This window comes from Ornithodoros turicata, chromosome 3 (genome assembly GCF_037126465.1).
Source record: "Ornithodoros turicata isolate Travis chromosome 3, ASM3712646v1, whole genome shotgun sequence".
Lineage (NCBI taxonomy): Eukaryota > Metazoa > Arthropoda > Arachnida > Ixodida > Argasidae > Ornithodoros > Ornithodoros turicata.
Genome location: NC_088203.1, coordinates 68,379,463 through 68,399,979, shown reverse-complemented (window position 1 = coordinate 68,399,979; position 20,517 = coordinate 68,379,463). Strand labels below are relative to the sequence as shown.

Sequence of the window (20,517 nt, the reverse complement as noted above, 5' to 3'; positions counted from 1 at the left end):
CCGCCGAGAAGGCGTTGGACAGTTTTGCTTCGATGGACGGAGTTGCCATCGTGCTGGAAATGGTAGTACCCATCAGTGAACGGCCCGTCCAGATATGGGAGTATGGCCCGGCATAATGGGAGTAGCGCCCTGTTGATGACCTCTGCGTAATGCAGCTGACATGGCCTGGGCAGAGCCCGGACTTAAACATTATCGAAAACGCCTGGGGAATCCTGAAGAATAGAATGAGCAAGAGACGGACGCCTACAAGGAGCAAAGGTGCAATCTGGGAATTTAGAAGCAGAGTGGTCGTTACTTACGGAGACGGGAACCTTGTCCGTCGGCTATAGCCATCCCTGCCTGTGCGTATGACCTCCTTTATTGCTGCTAAAGGGGGGCTGACAAAGTACTGAAAGAGTATCGACGCGTACGAGAGAGAGAGAAAAAAAAAGAAGGAGAAAAAGAAAAACGACTTAATGCAGATCAGCAATGCCCGTTTGCAATGGCTATGGCTATCCGTACAGAAAAAAAGAAAAGGTTCCATGCTTATATGCGGCAATTATGATACAGCACCTCCCGATTATTTTTTTGTTTTTCGCCGACATCAACATCATAATAGAGATTGGCATAGCTGGGCGAACCCACTCATGAGGGCCCTCATGAGTGCCCCTTACCCTCACCTCACGCCTTTGAGATGAGGGTGAGTGAGGGCAAGCACGTGATGAGGCCATCCGTGAGTGCACTCGTCAGGTCTCACCCTCACGAGGTCTCCTGTGAGTGCACCCATGAGGTTCTTACCCTCATGAGGTCTCCTGTGAGTGCACTCATGAGGTTTTGGCCCTCATGCGACCTCCTGTGAGTGCACTCATGAGGTTTGAGGGGCGCCAGGTCTGTGTGAGTGAAGTCACTGGTGAGGCATGAGGGGTGTGAGGTCACTATGGGTGCACTCATAATGAGGTCAAATGACGCATGCGAGGCTTGCGCAAATTATGAAGACACTGACACGTGAGGCCTTTAGTAACCCGAGGCCTATTGACTACGCCCTCACCCTCGTATGTGGGGTGGACAGGGTATCTATTTATTGATAACGAAAAAAACTAGACCGCGGCACGGACCGCTTTGTTGTGTTTCCGGCGCAGCCATCTGAAAAGTGCACATATAAGCATGGTGCCGTTTAAAGGGGTGGAATGCACGTTTTTAGCAATTTCGTCTATGTCGCGCTGGGAACACAGCGAAACGTCCTGAGCTGACTGATTACTTGGTGATATGGTTCTAATGACCCAACTACCAGCAGGGTACACATTAAAGGGATGGTGTGCAAATTTTAGGAATTTCGTCTATGTCGCTCTGGGAACACACCGAAGTGTCCTAAGCTGACTGATTACTTGGTGATATGGTTCCAGCAACACAACTACCGGCAGGGTGTAGTTTAAAGGGCTGGTGTGTACACTTTTAGCAATTTCGTCTATGTCGCGCTGGGAACACAGCGAAGCGTCCTGAGCTGACTGATTACTTGGTGATATGGTTCCAGCAACACAATTACCGGCAGGGTGCACTTTAAAGGGCTGGTGTGCACATTTTTAGCAATTTCGTCTTTGTCGCGCTGGGAATACAGCGAAGCGTCCTGAGCTGACTGATTACTTGATGGGGTATTGGGTATGTTCCCAGCACGACGTAGACGAAATTGCCAAAAACCTGCATACCACCCCTTTAAAGTGCATCCTGCCAGTAGTTGTGCCGCTGGCACCATATCACCGTGTAATTAGTCAGCTCAGGACGCTTCGCTGTGTTCCCATCGCGACATAGAGGAAGTTGCTAAAAACGTACACACCTTTAAAGGGTCTCTGACCAGAATCTGGAGAGACTTTTCCGCAGTGGCTACCGATAGAATACACAAAAGCGACTTCACATACGAGAATGCATGCCTCAACACCTCGTAGTTTTCGTAAACTCGAATTTTGAACATCGCGGTTCACGCCGACGCTGCCAAACCTAGCGTCAAACCAAGAAAACGTACGCATATATAGAAAACTCATCTGGTCATCCCACTGGGATGACGTCAATCGCCCATGCAATCAGCGCACAGAATACTGTCACGTGATCGAGCAACAACAACTTGTCGATATACTGTTGTCACAATGTCTGGAAATAAAAAGTATGTATATACTTCGAAATCTGCGTCCTGTTTCATAACTGCGATAATCCAATTAGCGACTTCCGTGGAAAGAACTAGCTACGAGGCTACGAGCTACGACCTACGACGACTTTCGGGATCCAGCGCGCTGTTTCACAGCGTTAGTGTAGTGTGTGTGTTTCCAAGTTTTCTTTATTTATATCTTTTGGAACAACGACCAATTTATCGAGGTACGCAGACTTTGACATGCCTGGGTTGTGTCGTCAAAGCGAGATTTATCGGCGGGCATTCAGTTCCGTACGATACTGCGCGTTCAACCGCAGCGGCAGGTATGGTTGGCAGCGGATTTTGCCAGTCGTATTTGAAGAATGCAGACTATGAGACGGACCCCTCAGTTTGAGTACAAAGAACCTCCGCCTACAGCAGTCTGCAGTGCTTTCCTTGAATCTATCTTCCAAGACTGTTGCATCTGGACGTGACGAGGTTAGTGTCTTCTGTATAATTTATACAGTAATTACTCTCCTTGTGAGAATTACGTTGTGGCAGTGTGCAGATGTTAGGAGACCATTTACGCAACAAAGAAAAATAAGGATTAAAGAAAACTGTTTACGCACTAAATCAAAAGATATACTGTACAATTCCGGGTGTTGTTCAGAATGCAGCCATGCCAATGCAGTAAGCAACATCCTCTTGCTGTGGTTGTGTTCGGCAGAGATGCTATTTCGAAGACGAATTCACCCGTTTTCTCGATGTGAAACAGCGAACCAGCGTGTACTTCCGAAGAATGGGATCGTACTGCGGTGATTGTGCACATAATTTATGGAATAATTGCGTATACAGCGGCAAGACGAGCAACTTACCGCTTCTTCTGTTACCAGAATACGAAAGCACGAATAAAGGTGAGTTGAATAGCTTTACTACTCGTTTAGCTGTAGCTTTTAATACTTCGTCCGGAACAGTTCTAGAACGATCTGTCAGCAGCATACTTCAAAATACGTGCAAAAGTTGTACTTTGAGGCGTACAATTACAGATTTTGATGCTACATTGACTACGTAATGAATGGCACCCGTAGAACGCTCTGCTTAAATGGCACTATTAGTATTTGCCTTGTAGAGTGTTATCTTTTGTTTCTGAGAAGTTGCTTGCTGCTTCTTCCTGTGCAACTGATCTGTGGCAGCTTGGTGTTCAACTGCGTGTTTAAAGCTAGACCGTGTTGAAACAAAAGTTTCCGAATATGTCCAGAGTTGAACACGTATTATTGGAGAGTTTTAGCAGACCGTTGATAACTTGGCTAGCGTCTCACCGTATCAACCGGAACCAATCAGTGGATAAGATTCTGAGTCACGCACGAGTGCGATTGGTTCCGATAGAGACGATAACTTTATCAACGGTATACTAAAACTCACTATTATCTTCCTCCCCCCGAATGTATTGAGCAATGACAGCGAATTTTTGACGACCTGAATTTCTAGGAGCGGAATTTCTGATTGTTCTCTTCTGCTCATGCAGAACTTGTCGAATTACGATTCATAAAGAGCAGCACTGACAACAAAGTTATGCGTTTCGGCTACATAGGTGCAGGAAATCTTAAACGCTAGCTTCACATTCTGTTGCTCAATGTTTGCTTCGTTGAGGGCCTTGAATGTCAATTCAATAGCATGCTTTTTTTTTCAGTCTTTTTCTCTCAAGCGCATAGTAATTATACAGTGCACTAAATGATGCTCGTTCAACGACGACTTCCTTGTCAATGTCATTGAAGGCTGGTTAGAAGGAACACCTTACCGTGTCCTTGTCGTTGACCCTGTTGTTGCAGATACATTTTAGAGGGAGTGGAACGGGTCAAAAATGGGAAAAGAAAAAAAAGAGAGTTTGATTTACATTTTGTCTGATACATTTGAGAACATTGTGATATCATTGCCTGCATTCACTTCCTTGCATTTGCTTCAGTGCTCGTTTTCTTTTTTTAATTTCTCTTTTTTATTTTCTTCTCACGTGTCTCTTGTAACGTGCTTGCAGTAGACAAATAACTGGTGCAAGCGGTGAACAGATACAGGGCAAACCATCAAGAGTCAGACGCGTGACCTTCAGTAACTACGACTTCCTTCCCTGTCTTGCGGTCAACATAGCGTGATGTTTTTGTGATTGGTTCTGTCTTAAGGTGAAGATCTCAAACCTATGTTGATGTGTTGAATTTTCACGACGAGTGCCTCTAGAAAGTGCTGCACTTCATGAACTAAATACGTGTTGATATATGTGTACATCTCCTTCTTCTTCAGTGGGCAAGGTCGAGTGATAGCTGAACAACAAGGAAAATATCATGGACACAGTTGACAGCTTTTGTGATTACTTTTGTCTTTGAGGGTTCAGAAGGAAGACCGTGTCGGACTCGTGTCATAATTGCCCTGGCACCCGGGCTTGTCGGTCAAACGTGCTACATTACTAAGAAGCTTACAATAGCTGTTTCAATGTCTATGAATTAAAGTGTTGAAAGTAGCACTCTGTGTGTGTGCTGTCCTGTTTTTAGTGAATGTAAGCTCATTCGATCATAAAATAATCACGCACGCAGTGGAACGCGGGCAACTAGCAATGTAGAATCTCCCGGCAGCAAACGAAGCAGCCGGACGGGATTGCGTGACGTCAGCGCACGGGAGAGGGAAGCATGGAGAGGCCTTGTCTGTCTAGGTGGTGTTGGTTTGGCGGACTAGTCAGAGCCATTTATAGGGAGAGTTTGGCCATTCTCTGATCTTTTGCCGCCTCATGGGTGGAGCCTATTTTAACGTCAGCGTCGTCACTGCGCCGCCTAAAAACCCTGAATCCGAGCGGAATCCGCTTATCAGCCATCTAGTCCGCGCCATATTGATGCTGTCAGCCAGCTGGTCGACAGCTTCGTGGCCGCGCTGAATGTAATCTACAGGAATAACCGGCTTATGACCCACAGGCGCCAGTGATAAGGGGGCTTCCCTAGCAGCACAATGTACTGAAAGTCGAGTGCAATAGGGGTGGACGGTATGTATCTTATCAATGTTTTTTAGTCTGACGAGTCTGTTCAAGGTCTTCCACCCACCCGTCCACCCCTGTTGCACTCGACTTTCCGTACATTGTGCTGCTTGGGTTTGTTGCCAAACAGAAAGAGTTCAATGACGAAAGGCTTTCGAAGCAAGACGTACGCACGTGTCTGGTGTCTTCCCTCCTTGGATTGTAAACAACGATCAGCATCAATATGGCGTCGGCGACCGGTTGACGACTGGATAACAATAGAGCACGACGAGGGAGGTCGTTCAGCCGTGACGTCGCATGACGCGCTTTAAGTTAGGCTCCTCCTAATGGCCAAACTCTCTCTATAAACGGCTCTGGGACTACTGCTTCATTACTGCAGGGGAAGCTGAAGGCAACGGTGGTGGTGTAGGTGCGCTTCCCTCTGGGTTTCGCTTTAATGCAGGATTTCCATAAAGAGTGACGTCATAATTGGCTAATGTATTTAATGAACAACAGAAGGGGATTTGTGAGGCCGTCCTCTCTGGACGACCTTTGCAACGGATGACGTCACGACCCATGACAGCGCAGAACTCCTGATGCCCTGGCGGAAAAATCAAGTGACGCGTTATTGCTTCGGGTGGATCTCTGGCGATGGATTTCGTGACGAGCGCATTTATGACAAGGATTCTTTTTGACTGAGTGCTGTGTGTGGAAATACTTCAGTGCGGATGAATACAGAAAAGCGCTTCTCCCCCACTTTGTTCGAGTGTGTTTCTTTTAGGGCTGGTTCTCTCTTCTTTGTGCACGCTTTCCTTTGTTCAAATGCCTAGCAGATGTGTGAGTGCTCGCTCTGTGTTTTTTTCTCGTGCGACAGAATATGTTTGAGCATATTGAGCATAGAGCCATTCTTGTCCTGACCTTCCCATACCTGCAGTCACCCACTTAGGCCTAGCATTAGGAATTTCCTGAATCTTCTCTGTGCATGCTTGACTCGTCTAGGTCTTGTCGCGATGAGCAGTATTAATGCCCGCGATTTGCAGTGGTTAGGCCATTTGCGATGCGCAGTGTTCATGTCCATGATTAGCAGTTGATGTTTAGAAGTGCACGTAGACGATTTAGCGGTGATTGGCCATCTTGAAATTCCTGTGATGCATGCTTTTTCTGTGCGTGCGTGTTTAGCCTCGCTAGCACTTTTTTTTTCTGTATTCCACGCAAGCCGCCATGATGACGAGGGTGCTGCCACCTGGTATGACGCTTTGCAACCCAGGATGGCGCCCAGGGACTGATGCTCCTACTGAGTCATTAATGAATTAAATTCGCATAGTAATGACTTGAATTATTGAATTAGTCTACAAAGTGTATTCCTGTGTATGTGCATTTCATTTCCAGTGTCATTTCGAGTGCGTATACGGCTACTCCACTCATTTTTACTGCGGGTTAGATGATTTCTGTTTAAGGATTCAATAAGTATGATTTCAGATCCGATTAATAGTGAGTTTTAGTATATCGTACTCTATCGCCTTTGCGTACGCAAGGGATAGCCCTGGTGGTTCAGCGCTCGCGCAGAACATAAAGAGAGCTTCGTGCAGTGCGCAGAACCACCACGCTATCCCTTACGTACGCAAAGGCGATAGAGTACGATATACTAAAATTAGCTAATGACGTGCTCCTTTAATGAATCAATTGTTAGTCGTCCGGAGACGCATTAAAATGCCTGGGAAGGGCAAAAATACGAAAGAAACAAAATTTTAATTGGGATTTTTTCTGGAATTTGAAATCGAATTTTTAATGAGCCCATTCATTAATTAGTGGGATCACATTACTGCGATCATCTAACTGCCCCAGTGCGACTTATAACGAAGAGTTTGTTCAAGTGTGAGTATTCAACTGATACGACTGCGTTGGAAGCAGCTGAACGCCACGCATAACTAAGAAAAGCGATAATGACTATGAACCTCGCAATATGGCATACAATTAATGTGCATAAGAGATTGCGCCTCCAGAACCTAAACGAAGGAGCAGGCGGAACTGCACACGTCACAAACACAATGCAGTCGCGCCAAGTTAGTATTTAAGCCTATTCGTAGTTTTTATTGCCTCCTTTGGGTACTTCTATAAATTGCTTACATGAGAATCTATCTTTCGTTCTCCTCAGAGTGGACATGTTCGTGGGACCACCGCGGGAACGAGAGAATGTCTATGTGATGCAGTGCAGCTTGATCGTAAGTGGTGAAGTATCAGTGAAGTTGTATAGCAGCAACTAATGAGCACATACAAGAACTGGGGAAGCAGATCTCGCTGTGCTTGCGTTTCCTTTGCACAAGACTCGCGCGCTTCTCAGGTTCCTGTCTAATTCTTCTGTACATGTGCTCTGCAATCGTTACCTGCGGGGTGCCACGTGCTAGGCAGCGAAACTGCACTGCCAGCAACCATGTGGGACGTTCAGCTGTGCAATGGCATTCATAATTTCTTACAACCCTGCTCGTGTGTGATTATTGCAACTAAAAGCGATAAAACCACAAGGTGGACGAGGCAACACAAGTAGCGCACTAACAACAATGAAAGTTATTGACAGGCACGACACGCCTAAAATCACACATACATTCCCTTTCCTTATCCGAAACACCAATATACACATTGCTTACACCCCCCCCCCCCCCTCCCACTCACTCCAAGATCAGATATGCCTCCCATATTTCCCTTTTCCTGTCGCGAAACTTCTCACTTATCTTAGCGTCGCAAACAAAATATTACACCCACAGCGCGCACGTGCTCAAAGGGTGTCTCTGATCACACATATTGTACATACACACACACTCCTAGGTTTGTGATTGTGCTTGTGTTCGCTTGATTTAAACCTCACCAGGCCAGACACGCCGTAGTGTGAAGATGAAAGAACGAATAACCGAGAGACACAGGACACGCAGACAACCACGAAAATTCTCAAACACAGTAAATGGTTTAATAACAAGAAGTTTCCTAAATACTCAACAACACCTGGAGGGGAAGGAGATGGAGAAAGGATGCCCTGTTTACACAGTTCGCGGGTTGCGTTATCTCCACCGTCTCTTTCAAAAGTCTTCTCCATTTATCCCTTTCCTTTAACAAAACCACGGTTTCGTTCAAAATAAGCTCACAGTTGGTGCATTGGCGAAGATGCTCAATAAGCTCGCTAGAGATATGGCTCTTTTGTAAGTTCAGCTGGTATGCAGCCCGCAATAGACGGATTATCTCCGATGAATAGACGGATTAGCCATTGTGTAGGGTACACCACTAGAGGGCGCTACGAGCGACGCTTCACCACTAGGGGCCGCTGCTGTCGCATTCCGCGGATGACGTCATTGCTCCTTGGGGGAGCATGGTGGGATACAGGGGGAGGCATGGGATGGCGATGCGAAATAGAGCGCCCTTCTGCAAGGCTGTGGTGGCGTTGCGGGCTACAGGACAGGCGCTTTCTGTGGCGGCTCCCCAGAGCGTTGTTATCACACACACAAACCGAAACCCGCAAACCCCCACCCCGGGTGACACAAACCCGCTATTGTTGCGAGCAATCGGGATGCACACGGCTGTTTGTGAATGGACTGGTTCGCGAAAGCGCCTTTATAATGCAAAGTGTAGCAGCACGGGAAGTCATAATAATGTGGCGTTATTTATTGTGCAAGTTCATTTGTTTATATTTATTTATTTATATTGTCGTATGCCGTATTCGTGCCGTACACCCTAATCTCACAACATAGCAATTGAGCTCTCAAACGACAACCATCAGTTGAACAATAAACGGAGTGAGATTAATATAAACTCGCTCAAAGACTGGTACACAACGTTAGACCCAAAACCCTTTGCCGCCGACGCAGCGTGTCGCGGTCACGAGGCCATACAACGCCGTGGAGAGCTGCCACCGAGGGCGTCTGTCCTGTTGCACGCAGCGCCACCACAGCCTTGCAGAAGGGCACTCTATTTCGCATTGCCATCCCATACCTCCCGCTGTCTCCTACTATTATCTCTATGCGCTGGCTCTCGCCATGCTCCCCGAAGGAGCAATGACGTCACCCGCGGAATGCGACAGCAGCGGCCCCTAGTGGTGAAGCGTCGCTCGTAGCGCCCTCTAGTGGTTTACCCTACACAATCCTTCTATTCGTCGTAGATAATCCGTCTATTGGGGGCTGCATTGGAAACAACAACCCATTCAAGCAACGTCCAGTCTGCCCCACATAACAAAAACCACAACTTAAGGAATAGAATAAACCACAGCACATGTGCATGATACAATTGCGGACTTATGCCTTAAAGTGCTACCTTTTGGCACGACTTTGAATGTGGTCAATCCACTCAATTTGAAAACAGTAAAAAAAAAAAAAAACACTTTCAAGCCAAAATAACTCGCAAGGGATGTAATGTTGAGGGAGACGGAATCATGATACGGTATGACAACTATGTTGTCCGAAGATGGCTTGACATTCTCATGGTTGCTATGCAGCCGTACATGTTTGTGCCCTCAAGGTTGCACTTCGTCATAGGATTTACCACACGTTCCTCTAATGGGGTCTTCTTCAAATGTGTTGCCGTTGCGTCTGTCTCAGCGAGTCCTTCGTGCTCACAAGTGATCTGTTGTTTCTCACCTCAAAGATTTATACTGCATTTCATCCATCATCTGGACCGAGCTTTTTGGTAATCGGTATCGTTCCCATTTCTTCTTCCGACAGTGGGTGTTCTTAAAAAATCGGAACTTTGCGAAGGTGTAGTTTTCAAGGAAGGGTTTGCTTCATGTGCTTCATGTGCTTCATGTGTGCTGTTTGCTTCAGTGGCTCTGTGATGAATCCCTGCAATATTCCGCTGCCGAAACCCATTTTTGACCTGCTATCATCAACACCGAAGTTCTGCCTTCCTGGCAAACCGACTAAGCTTGACGTGGCTTCTATGCTAGATTCGATTGCCTTCAAGATTGCTGGCCCCTCCCCTAAGAACCTCTTCGCTGCTAGATGTGTTTCCCAAATGGCTGCAAGTGCCATATTACAAAATATCAAGCCGCTGTCATCTCTACCCTCTCCTGTGTTCAAAAACCTTGAAACCTTGGATTTGAAGCTCCTCCAAAGTGACAAATCTGGAAAATTTGCTGTCCTCCCGAACCAACTTTTCAAGTTTAAGGTGGATACTGCTCTTTCGTCACCGTTTAAGACCCTTAATGGTTCCTTGAAGAAGTCCAAGTCACTTATCGTCAGACTACTTTCAAGCTGTGAACACCCCCTTGCGTCTGCTATCTAGAAATGTAATCATTCCACCCTTGATGTGAAATTCCTCCTCAAAGATCACAAGCCGGACATGCCCTTATGCTTTGTGGCATCTGAACGTGGTTCGTGGCAGCGAACTGTATCAGATTCTCTTCAGCGAGCTCTAAAATCGATGACCCTTTCAGGGTATATCTCGTTGAAAAACTCCGGTGAGCTCATTGAGTACATCAAGTCCTTGCATGCTCAACAGGTTCAACTGTTTGCACTTGATGTTAAGGACTTATACTAACTCCATGAACATTGATCTGTTGCTTCAGCATGTTTCAAGTTTCATTGATGAAAATTTGAGGGCTTTTCGGGACTTTGTTGGTATCCCCTCTGGGGGTTTTCCGACTGTTTTCGAAACTTACCTGGAGTCTACGGTTGTAACCTGGGACAACATGCCATTTATACACGGCAACGGGGTACGCATTGGATCATCGGTTACGCCGATCTTGACTGAGATTTGTCTTAACGCTTTTGACAATGCTATTCGATCTTTCTGTGACTGTCAGTGGTTAGATAGCACCATATACGTTCGCCGCTATGTTGATATTATTGTTATGTATAATCGGCCGTCATTGTCACCTGTCATGATTGCAGATGCTATTATGTCTGCCGGAGTTAAAATTTTCTGTTGAGTAGCCTTCTTGCAATAAGTTGAAATACCGTGATCTTACCTTGGTGTCTCATTCTGGTCTACGCTGGCAGTACGGTAACGATGCAAACAAGCCCATCCTCCCATGTTCTAGTTCACATTCTAAGTTAGTTGAGTTTGGGATCATTTCAAGCCTGTTAAAAGCTTCTTCTTCGTAAGGTTGTCTTCATTGTGTTACGCCAAGTATCTCACGGCAGGACAACAGACTTGTTCAAGCAGGCTATGACGTGCAGTTGATTGCCTCCAGTGCTCTCTTACGCAAGCTTGATGTACGGCTGGACAGCAACCATGAGCATGTCAAGTCATCTTCCGACAACATAGTTGTCATACCGTATTATCATTCCGTCTCCCACAACATTTTATCCGTTGCGAGGGATTTTGGCTTAGAGGTGTTTTTTTCTAATGTTCTCAAGCCGAGTAGATTGACTACATTCCATGTCGTGCCACAAGGATGCACTGTAAAGCATGTCTGCAATTGTATCATGCACATCTGCTGTGGTTTATTCTATTCCTTTGAGTCGTGCTTTTTGTTATCTGAGGCAGACTGGACGTTTCTTGAATGACCGTCTTCGAGAACACCAGCTGAACTTACAAAAGAGCCATATCTCTAGCGAGCTCAATGGGCATCTTCGCCAATGCAGCAACTGTTAGCTTCTTTTCAACGAAACGGTGGTTTTGTTCAAGGAAAGGGATAAATGGAGAATACTTTTGGGGAAAGAGACGGTGGAGATAATGCAATGCGGGAACTGTGTATATAGGCCATCGTTTTTCCCTCTTCTTCCCCTGCGGGAGTTGTTGGGTATTTAGGAATCTTGTTATTAAATCATTTACTGTGTTTGAGAACTTATCGTGTTTCGGTTGCATATCTGATCTAGGAGGGAGCGGATGGCGGGGTTAGTGTTAGCAATGTCATGTATTGATCTTGCGGTTAAGGAAACATGGTTTTGTGTGATTTTAAGCGTATGGTTTTGTATGAATAAACTTCGTTGTTAGTCAGCTGCCCGTGTTGTTCTTCCTTCTTATGGTTTCATCGCTTTTAGTTGCAATGTATTACCGACAGACCCAGTTCGAAATTTTAAGTATCTATATGTGCGAGCAATCTTTTTCCCACTCAAATTCAGCTTCACAAATGACCCCGTTGGGTGCAAGTGTTTGGGATATTCTGCGAACACACCCACCCACAGAACCGAATGGTATTCTGCAACCTAGATCACAATGAGGAGAGTCCAGTATCTTTACAGAGCAGGCTGACCGCACCTTCCCCCTACATACCCCCCCCCCTCCAGTATATTGACATATCCAAACATAATTTGTGGCCTGCTGCGTCAGATGGTTGAGAAATGATGTTGCAGGACCACCATGGGGCCGTGTTTTCTTATGCAACTCCAGTAACCCGCTACTTGGGTGTGGCGTAGCGTCGCGTTACCCTAGAGTAGCCACCTTCGACAGGACATTTCGAACGACAGGAGTTACTCTCTGCTCTCTGCGCTGAAAGATACCGAACGTTAAAGTTTCGAAAGCTGCTTCGTGCCAAATTCATGCCGGGGCAAACCAAAGAAGACAGGAGGAAGAAATGGGAGGGCAGCGCTTCTTGCCTATACTCCCTCGGTGGCATAGTTAAGAGTAAGACGGCCGCCGGGTGGCAAGTTTTATGGAAAAACTGGAGGTACCGCGTCCGCACGAATGCTCGGGCCAGCCTAACGAACATCTTAAACACTGGTGGAGGTGGCGGCATGGCCGTACACGAGGGAACAGAGCCCGCAGAGGAAAGTGTAAGGACGAAATATGCGAACTACATCATCTTCACCGATGCCCACATCCGCGAAATATGCATAGAGCTCCGCCATGTTTGAGTTCTCGCGACTCTTACTGGCGACGAATGACGCTAAGATTTTCGTCGTCTGTCACCCTCACCCCAATGACGGTAACCGAGGTGCGCAGCGACGGTGTGAAAGTGAACACCGCTTTAGCTGCGCGTGATGACGAGGGTCACGCGGACGTGCCGTTGCTCTGGCAACGGTGACGAGCAGCGCTCACACGAGAACGTCAACAACGTGCCCCTGGTGGTCAAGCCTCCATTCTTCGAGTAGTCAGAGGGGTATAGTTCGTTATCGGGGCCATTGGGCGTGGGTGAAAGCGTTTGAAAGGTAAATATTGCATATGGGAGTGAAAGATGGTCATATACGGAAACCAAGAAGAATTATAAAACTGCGTGGTCTAGGACGTTCTTTATATGCATTTGAATAAAACCAACTGAAGCACTTCTACAGCATGGCGAAACACAGCCTTGTGAAAGGTAGGAAGGGTTAGGTTAGATAAGCTTATAGCGTACCTCGGTGAGGTTAGAGGCGGGGGGGGGGCAGGGATGCCCTCGACGCGGTATCAGCATATGCAGCTGAAATATCTTTGCCTCCGCAGCTAACATCGCGGATCATCTTGAAGGAATCGGCATAAAAATTATTTTTTATATGTTTCACACCACATATGACGTAGAAATAGCCACCAGCGAACTTAGACTAACCTGTACAAACAATGCAAATACAGAACTTGAAGTAATCATGCTGTGCCGGCGTGGCCGCACCTTGCTAAGCATAACGGCTAAAAATAAAATAAATGCAGCTTTCATTCGCTAAAACGACTTTGACATATATCGAGGACTCGTGAAGCTAAGATGTTAGTCAACAATATCCGCTTTTTAAACACTGAATATCATCTTACGAAGCAATCGAGCATTATCTTTGCTTCGAGGCCGTGAATTTCTGTGAGATCAGGAATTTTGCAAACAGGAATACCGAGGCCCTCCCAAGTAATTATAACTTATTAATAAGAACCACGTGGTGTATAACCTAGCCTGCAATATTGCAGAATACTTACTATTCCAGTTGTATAAAAAGAAGAAGAAAAAAAACACGCCTTATTTAATGCAGGCGCGGGTACGCTGTGCACGTTTTGAAAGTTCTCTACATTTCGGATTCAATCTTTTTACTAGGTAGAGATTTTTCGCCCGCTTTGAGTAACTCCGAGTTGCCAGGGTTGAATATATATAAAAAACGCCCTCATTTGTGCAGATAAATGATGCGATATAACCATGTTACATTCAGTTCTCCACTGTCGTTACCCGACCACAAGCAATAAATATTGTAAAGGTTATGTGGATATTTACTTGAATGACTCCCCGAAACACTGATTGAGGTACCGGACGCCGTGTGCCGTAAAACGAAAACACCAATTAAAGTTCCATTTAGAGATACCTCTGTGAGGTAAAAACAAGCGACGTTACTGTGTCCTCGAAATTTCTTTATGGCGGCTGACCTAGAGAGCGGTGGTGGCTATGGAGACGAACTGCAGCCACAGAAAGTATCAGTCGTTGAAAGATGGAAGTCATCGAAAAGGTTCTCTCATATCAATCGTTTAATTGGCTTACATCCTCATTCTATATGCCTGTTTGTGACAGAGTGAAGTAAGAGATTAAGAACGACCTCATCCTCGCACCCTAAAAGCCCGAACGTATGAGGGCCGTCGCGATTGTCGAGCGGAAAGCCGGCGGTCAACAATAGAGACGCGTTGTCGTCCTTTAAGGCTGGTTGAGAGTCCCACGGAGCGGGGCGTAACGACGCGCGCCGCACGGCCGCACATCGCCAGCCACCGCTGGGGAGTTCATTTTTCGACGACACGCGACGGCAACGTGCGATAGGTCAGCGATTGCCGAGGGAGTAGAGCAATGCTCTACATCTGGCGGTGCGCAGCGAGCTGTGCACGGCGTGGGCTCCGGTGGACTCGCATTTCCCAACATGGCGTCTCCCATTGAGCTTTTGATCGAAGCTGTTACGGGGCATCCGTGCCTATATAATACACGACGGACAGACTATAGCGAGAAACAAAAAAAGGAGAACAGCTGGGTATTTAAAAAGTATTTAAAATATAGTTTCTGCTTAAAGGGGCCGTAAACAGGCCACAAAACATTTCTGAAATAATTATACCCCATGAAAGAACGCAGATCATAATACCCAAATATACATTTCGTTCGGCTCGTGCCAGCTCATTGACCCATATAACTGCTATCAAAGATGAGTGACCAGCGAGCCTCTCTCCACCACGCATACGTCACATGGCTACGTAGCGTTTTGCCGCCCAATCGAGGGGCCGAGCTGCGCACATGACGTTTCAAATTACCAGCCAATAAACATACTTCGTTATCAGCTGTGAGTCGGAGCGCTCAGTTTGTTTGTGTGAAACGACGTTTTGCCCTTCGTGGTTCGAAATTCAACGTCATGACATCTTCAACATCTCCGGCTGGCGCAAACGTCAACAGTTGGGCTGCTATCACATGACGCGATTCGAACCCGGGTTCCTCCCAGTCACGACGTGACATGGCCAGCACGCTATCCACTGTACCACGCGAGCTGGTGACGCGATGCCGCGTGGCTCAAACCAAAGTACGGCAGCCCAGTTGTCGGAACCATTCGAAGATGACGAAGATGTTCCATCGCGCACCTACCTAAGATTCCGGAACTGTAGTCCCGGATATTCATTCGCGCTCGTAGTGTGCTGCGTGCTACTGCCCAGAAAACGTAGTGCGCATATGATACCTAAATTAAACGCATTTATCTTTCAGTTTGAGGCTGTAACTGTTTAGATTTTGAATAGAAGAGGATTCACGTTCATCTAGTCCAATTCCGCATTTGAAATAAAATCATACGTGGAACACTCGATCGTAATTGGTGAGGAAAGCGCTACGTCAAAATGACGTAAAGTTAGAGCGCGGGGCGGAGCTAAAATGCGAAAGAGTGCAGTGAATATTTCATCCGTATGCAAGCGCCTTTTGTTTTTGAGCGTTAGTAATTGCAGTTTTCACTGCCTAAGTTCCAATAATATAACAAAAAGAAATGTGCACCTTTTCTACCTGTTTACGGCCCCTTTAAATACAATACTCTAAATACGTACAAGTCCGGGTATAATGCGCCATTGATTTGATTAAGTTGCACCATTTATCTTTCTACTCTGTTGGGGATTAGCAATTAGATATGTTGTTGATATGGTGACGTGTAACATAAAAACCAAAGACCAACGGTTGAGTAATGTACAAGAAAGACGACGTCAGATATTTGGCTGGGTTCACGGTAGGTAAAACGGTATACATGTTTTTCAGTCGTCTTGGAACATCGCTAATGAAAAGGGTTGCAAAACATTTGCTCAGATGATAGTAGACTGAGTGGGCTTTGGGGTAACTCCAGACGAGGGACTCGCCTGGACTCCTCTGTCTAAAAGACTTTCGGGAAGCCCCTGGCGAACCCCTCCCCCCCCAAAAAAAAGAAAAGGACTCTAACCCAGGGCGAGGGACTCTATTGGTAAAAAAAAAAAAAACAGAAAGAAAACTTTAGGGTTAGCCCTAGGCAGATGCATACGCCTTGTCTCGCCACGTGCATTGACATTGAAATGAAACGGGAGAGATTAACGTATCCGAAAAAATGAAATACATTGTCCAAAGACACGGACGGTTCATCCCCGACTGACACGATGGGTTATCGCTCAAAAGCACCTGTGTTTGAGACTTTTTCACTAGCAATAATAGTATTCAGCGAGTCATGCCTTTCCGATCCATACTTTCAGAGCCTCTAAATCAGCTGAACTTTCGCCTTCTCGCTATGTCAAAATTGCTTGGTCCATGGCCAAATCCAGCGCACCAGCGCATTGCCCTAAAAGCACTTATAATGTTTTTAGACACTGCATGCAGCACTTGGGTCCTTACTGTGAGGCGACTCAATATTCCATTTCACTGCATTACCGCCAGCAATAGGGAGTTTTTTGTTTTTTTATTTATGGGACGCAAGGGGATGTATGATAGAGTATTAGCTTTCTGCATAGGATCGCAAGAGCATGTGCATAGTTTCATACAGTTCTACAGTTGTCTTAGTGGCTCGTTGACGTGGTTCGTACACCATTCGCACATTCCGATACATACAAACACTTTGATACGATAGGAGAAACTGACTGCACTGAAAGTACGACCCTAAATATACGTATAAACGCCAATGGTAGAGTAAAAGCCCGCTTGGAGTCAGCTATGTGTGCCCTTTCATCCATCTCTAACAAGAATCCCTTCTGGATGTCACCTTCCCAAATACCTTCGATTTCTACGTTGATTGGTATTCGATCGAAATCCCGATCGGGAAGTTAGATCGAAACATCTCTTTCTGGGCGGTGACTAGCAGTGCCGGCGTATTGTTATGCGTCATTCACACAATGATTTCCATGTTATGGTAAGCTTCAAATATTACTCTAACCATTGTTCTACGTACGTTACAGGATTACGCTGACTACTTCAACGTGGCACTTTCAGGGAGCACGTCTCCTAAGCCTGATCCTGTAGAAAGACAACAATGGTGGCGGTGCATTTTGCAATGAAGCACCATTAGCAAAAACGTGATGTAACATCTACGAATAATGTGTCATATTGAGAATAATTTATCCACTAATGTATCTGATGTGGAAACATTAAAAATAAATACTTGCTGTAAAGTATCCCTACTTTGAACGTGTAGAAAACCAGAGTTAAATAAAATGCGAATTGGCTCGCGTGTGTTCTGTTTGACAGTATTGACCTGCTCATATATAACAGTGCAAAATACGAACTTTCAAGTTTCAATTGCCATGAAGAGATGGGGTATAGAAACGACTCCCTTTATTCGTGATTTTACGAGGGTTTTACGGAAATATCGTGACGATGGACGGAGCGGGCGTAATAAACCTTCCTGTTCGTTCTTGGATCAGAACGTTTGTGGTTGTCTCTTTTACGGCTCACACGAGGAGCACACAAATGGTGACCCGAACGTGATGAACGACCCGATCGCATGGAGCGGGTACAAGCGCAAACGCTGCTATCCAAGAACGAACTGGAGGTTTCTTACGCGTGCTGCTTTTACCATCGTTCTCAGCATGTTTCGCCTTGCACGTCAACATCGTCCCATCTCGCTACAAGCGAAAGATGCGGCTTGGCAAGTGATACGCCAACCGGACAACATAATGAAGACTATTCAAGTTCACCACCGGTTTTACACTCTTCTACTGAAAAAAAAAAACAAAAAAAAAAAAACGAAGAAGATCCGCGCTAGATGGAAACGACAGGTCATCCCACGTTATCCCAGCTAGACATAAAAGAGGGTTCTTTGCACCAATGTGAACCTCCATTGAAAGTTTCACAGCGGGGAGGGTAATAGAACCGCAGAAAATGGGCATCGCGAATACCGAAACTCATGCGGCTCTGACATCACAGCCCTCGCCGCCGCCAGTGAGGTAGCGTACGAGTCACGTCGCTGCCAGTGGGAATGAACGCAACTCTGAGCTCTGTGACGTCTGTGCTTTGCTCGGGAGTGTGTTCGAGGGCTTGTATGTCGATAAGTACGACACGTAAAAGAATCATTCTTTTTTTCATCAGTATTCTGGCGTACAGTGCAATGTGTCTATGATGGCGAAATTGCGGTATTTTTTGCAAAAACTGGTGCGGTGAGAGGAGGAGGAAGGGTGTGGTTAGTACGCAGAGAATCATTACGGTAATATATCTTAAGGAGAACACACAGGCCGGGGATTTCTGATCGTAGTGCGAGATTAGTTAACTGAAGGATATCTTTCGTGGATGTTACGTTGGCGGAGCGTTGATAGTTCCCAATGGTGAAACGAACAGCTCTCTTTTGGGTGGCTTCAAGGGCGTGAATACGCGTTACATGATGTGGATCTTAGACAGAAGTAGTATATACTGGAGTTTAGGTCGAACCGTGGATTTAAGTGGGGTTAGCTCAAGGTGAGGTGGTGCATCATTGAAGTTACGTCCAACACATCCTACAGTTCGATTCGCGTTGTTTGTAATAAAAGGCTGCGTTTTCCAAAATAACTTGACTGAACGCAAGGTCCTGTGGTGTTATCCATGGTGTCAAGATCCACTTGTTAATGTGAAGTTCTATATTGCATATGTTACACTATGTTAGTACGTTATTAAGATGTGATTGGAGGAGTACGGCATCAGTGTCAAAAGAAATATTCTTGTAGATAACCATATCGTCAGCAAATAATCGAATAAAAGAGGAAGAAACAAATTGTGGTAGGTTGTCAATATACAGGATGTTCAATTTTATCCGTGACAGATGTGTTATAAAAATCTATCAAAGCGACACAGATGTCGCTTTTCGAGTTGAGTTGTACAGCCAGGCGGATATCCTCTGGAAGGGGGTATGTAGTTACAAGATGACTAATTACCTTAATTACCTGAAATTCATTAACTGGCTACTTTAATTGGGGAATTTCATGCGGAATAGCAGAATGGGAGACATCCCCCATTGAAAGCCTTTTAAAACCGTGGAACGAGAGCGCGCAGTGCAATAGCCGAATGGACCTTTTTTTAACAATGTCCTATGCGCACGCGTATGACCTTGAGGCGCCGGGGACCATTATGTTCGTCTTCACTAGATGGCGCAGTATTGGGACGAAAGAAGTCGGGAGACCGCAGGAATGGTGCGAGCTTGTCGGCCCCACTCCGGACCGGTTTTGGTCCTTTGTGCTGCACACATGGATTTGTTTTGACGGGCGCCGAGGATAGTTTGTTCGAGAGCCGCTAGGATACGACGCGTATGTGAAAAAGGACAATTTTCCTCCGCAAATGAGCCGAAACGAAACTCGTGACAGCATGACCTTCGCCGACGAGGATTATCTGACCAGTTGATAAGAAGCTACTCCAATCCCTATGGCTCCAAAGCACAAAGCGCTGCCCTCCCTGGGCTCCCTATCGGTGCGGTTTCGGTTTCTGCTCATTTGCCTAGCAAAATTCAGCAATTGATATTTTAACTCAGGTTTGTGTTTGAGGATTTCTTAAAAACTGAAGTAGTCTTCAACGAGGATTGTCTCCCATTCTGCTCTCTCGCTTTTGCAAGAAATCCCCTAAATAAGAAGATAATTAAGAGGGCTTAGGCAATTAATCATGTCGTAGTTGCACAGGGTCGTGGAACCCATCTGCAGAAACAACATCTGTGTAGCTTTCATTATAAAAAATGATCCCCTTGTATATTAAGAGGAGCAGATGACCAAGCTCGGAAACCTGGCGTACACCGGATAAGAACGTAATGACAGCGACCAGATACGAAGCAGGTTAATATAATAAAATCGATTTTAGCTACAGCAGGTTTGTGAAGGAGCTTGTCGAAGAACCTTGTGTGTTGTGGAAGAACATGGTCGTATGCTTCATCAAAGTGTAGACACATGCAGTCTGTCTGAGATCCGTTTTGAGTGAAGGACTGAGATCGTGTCCGAATAAATGTTTCTCAAGTGAATTTCCTACGAAATCCGTGCTAGGAGTGGTAAAAAATGGGTTAATTTCAAGGAACTGAGCTGAGTGCGAATATATGATATGTTTCAGAATTGTACGTGGAATACTACTATACTAGTTCAAGAAATGGGACAATAGTTCTATGGAGATTGCTTATCGCCCGACTTTGAATTGACAGAATCTGCAATA

At 45.8% G+C, this 20,517-nt stretch overlaps 1 protein-coding gene across 2 annotated transcripts in view; it reads left to right on the top strand.

Annotated features, from left to right (window-relative positions):
* The window catches only part of LOC135388573 (glycerophosphocholine phosphodiesterase GPCPD1-like), a 305,097-nt gene extending 287,587 nt beyond the window's left edge, over positions 1 to 17,510 (top strand). For both annotated transcript variants that reach the window (XM_064618194.1, XM_064618193.1), the window contains 2 exons: positions 7,246 to 7,312; positions 17,322 to 17,510. In XM_064618194.1, coding sequence (XP_064474264.1) covers positions 7,246 to 7,312; positions 17,322 to 17,420 — 166 coding nt within the window. In that variant the 3' untranslated portion in view covers positions 17,421 to 17,510. The remainder of the gene's footprint in view (positions 1 to 7,245; positions 7,313 to 17,321) is intronic.
* Positions 17,511 to 20,517: the final 3,007 nt, after the last annotated feature.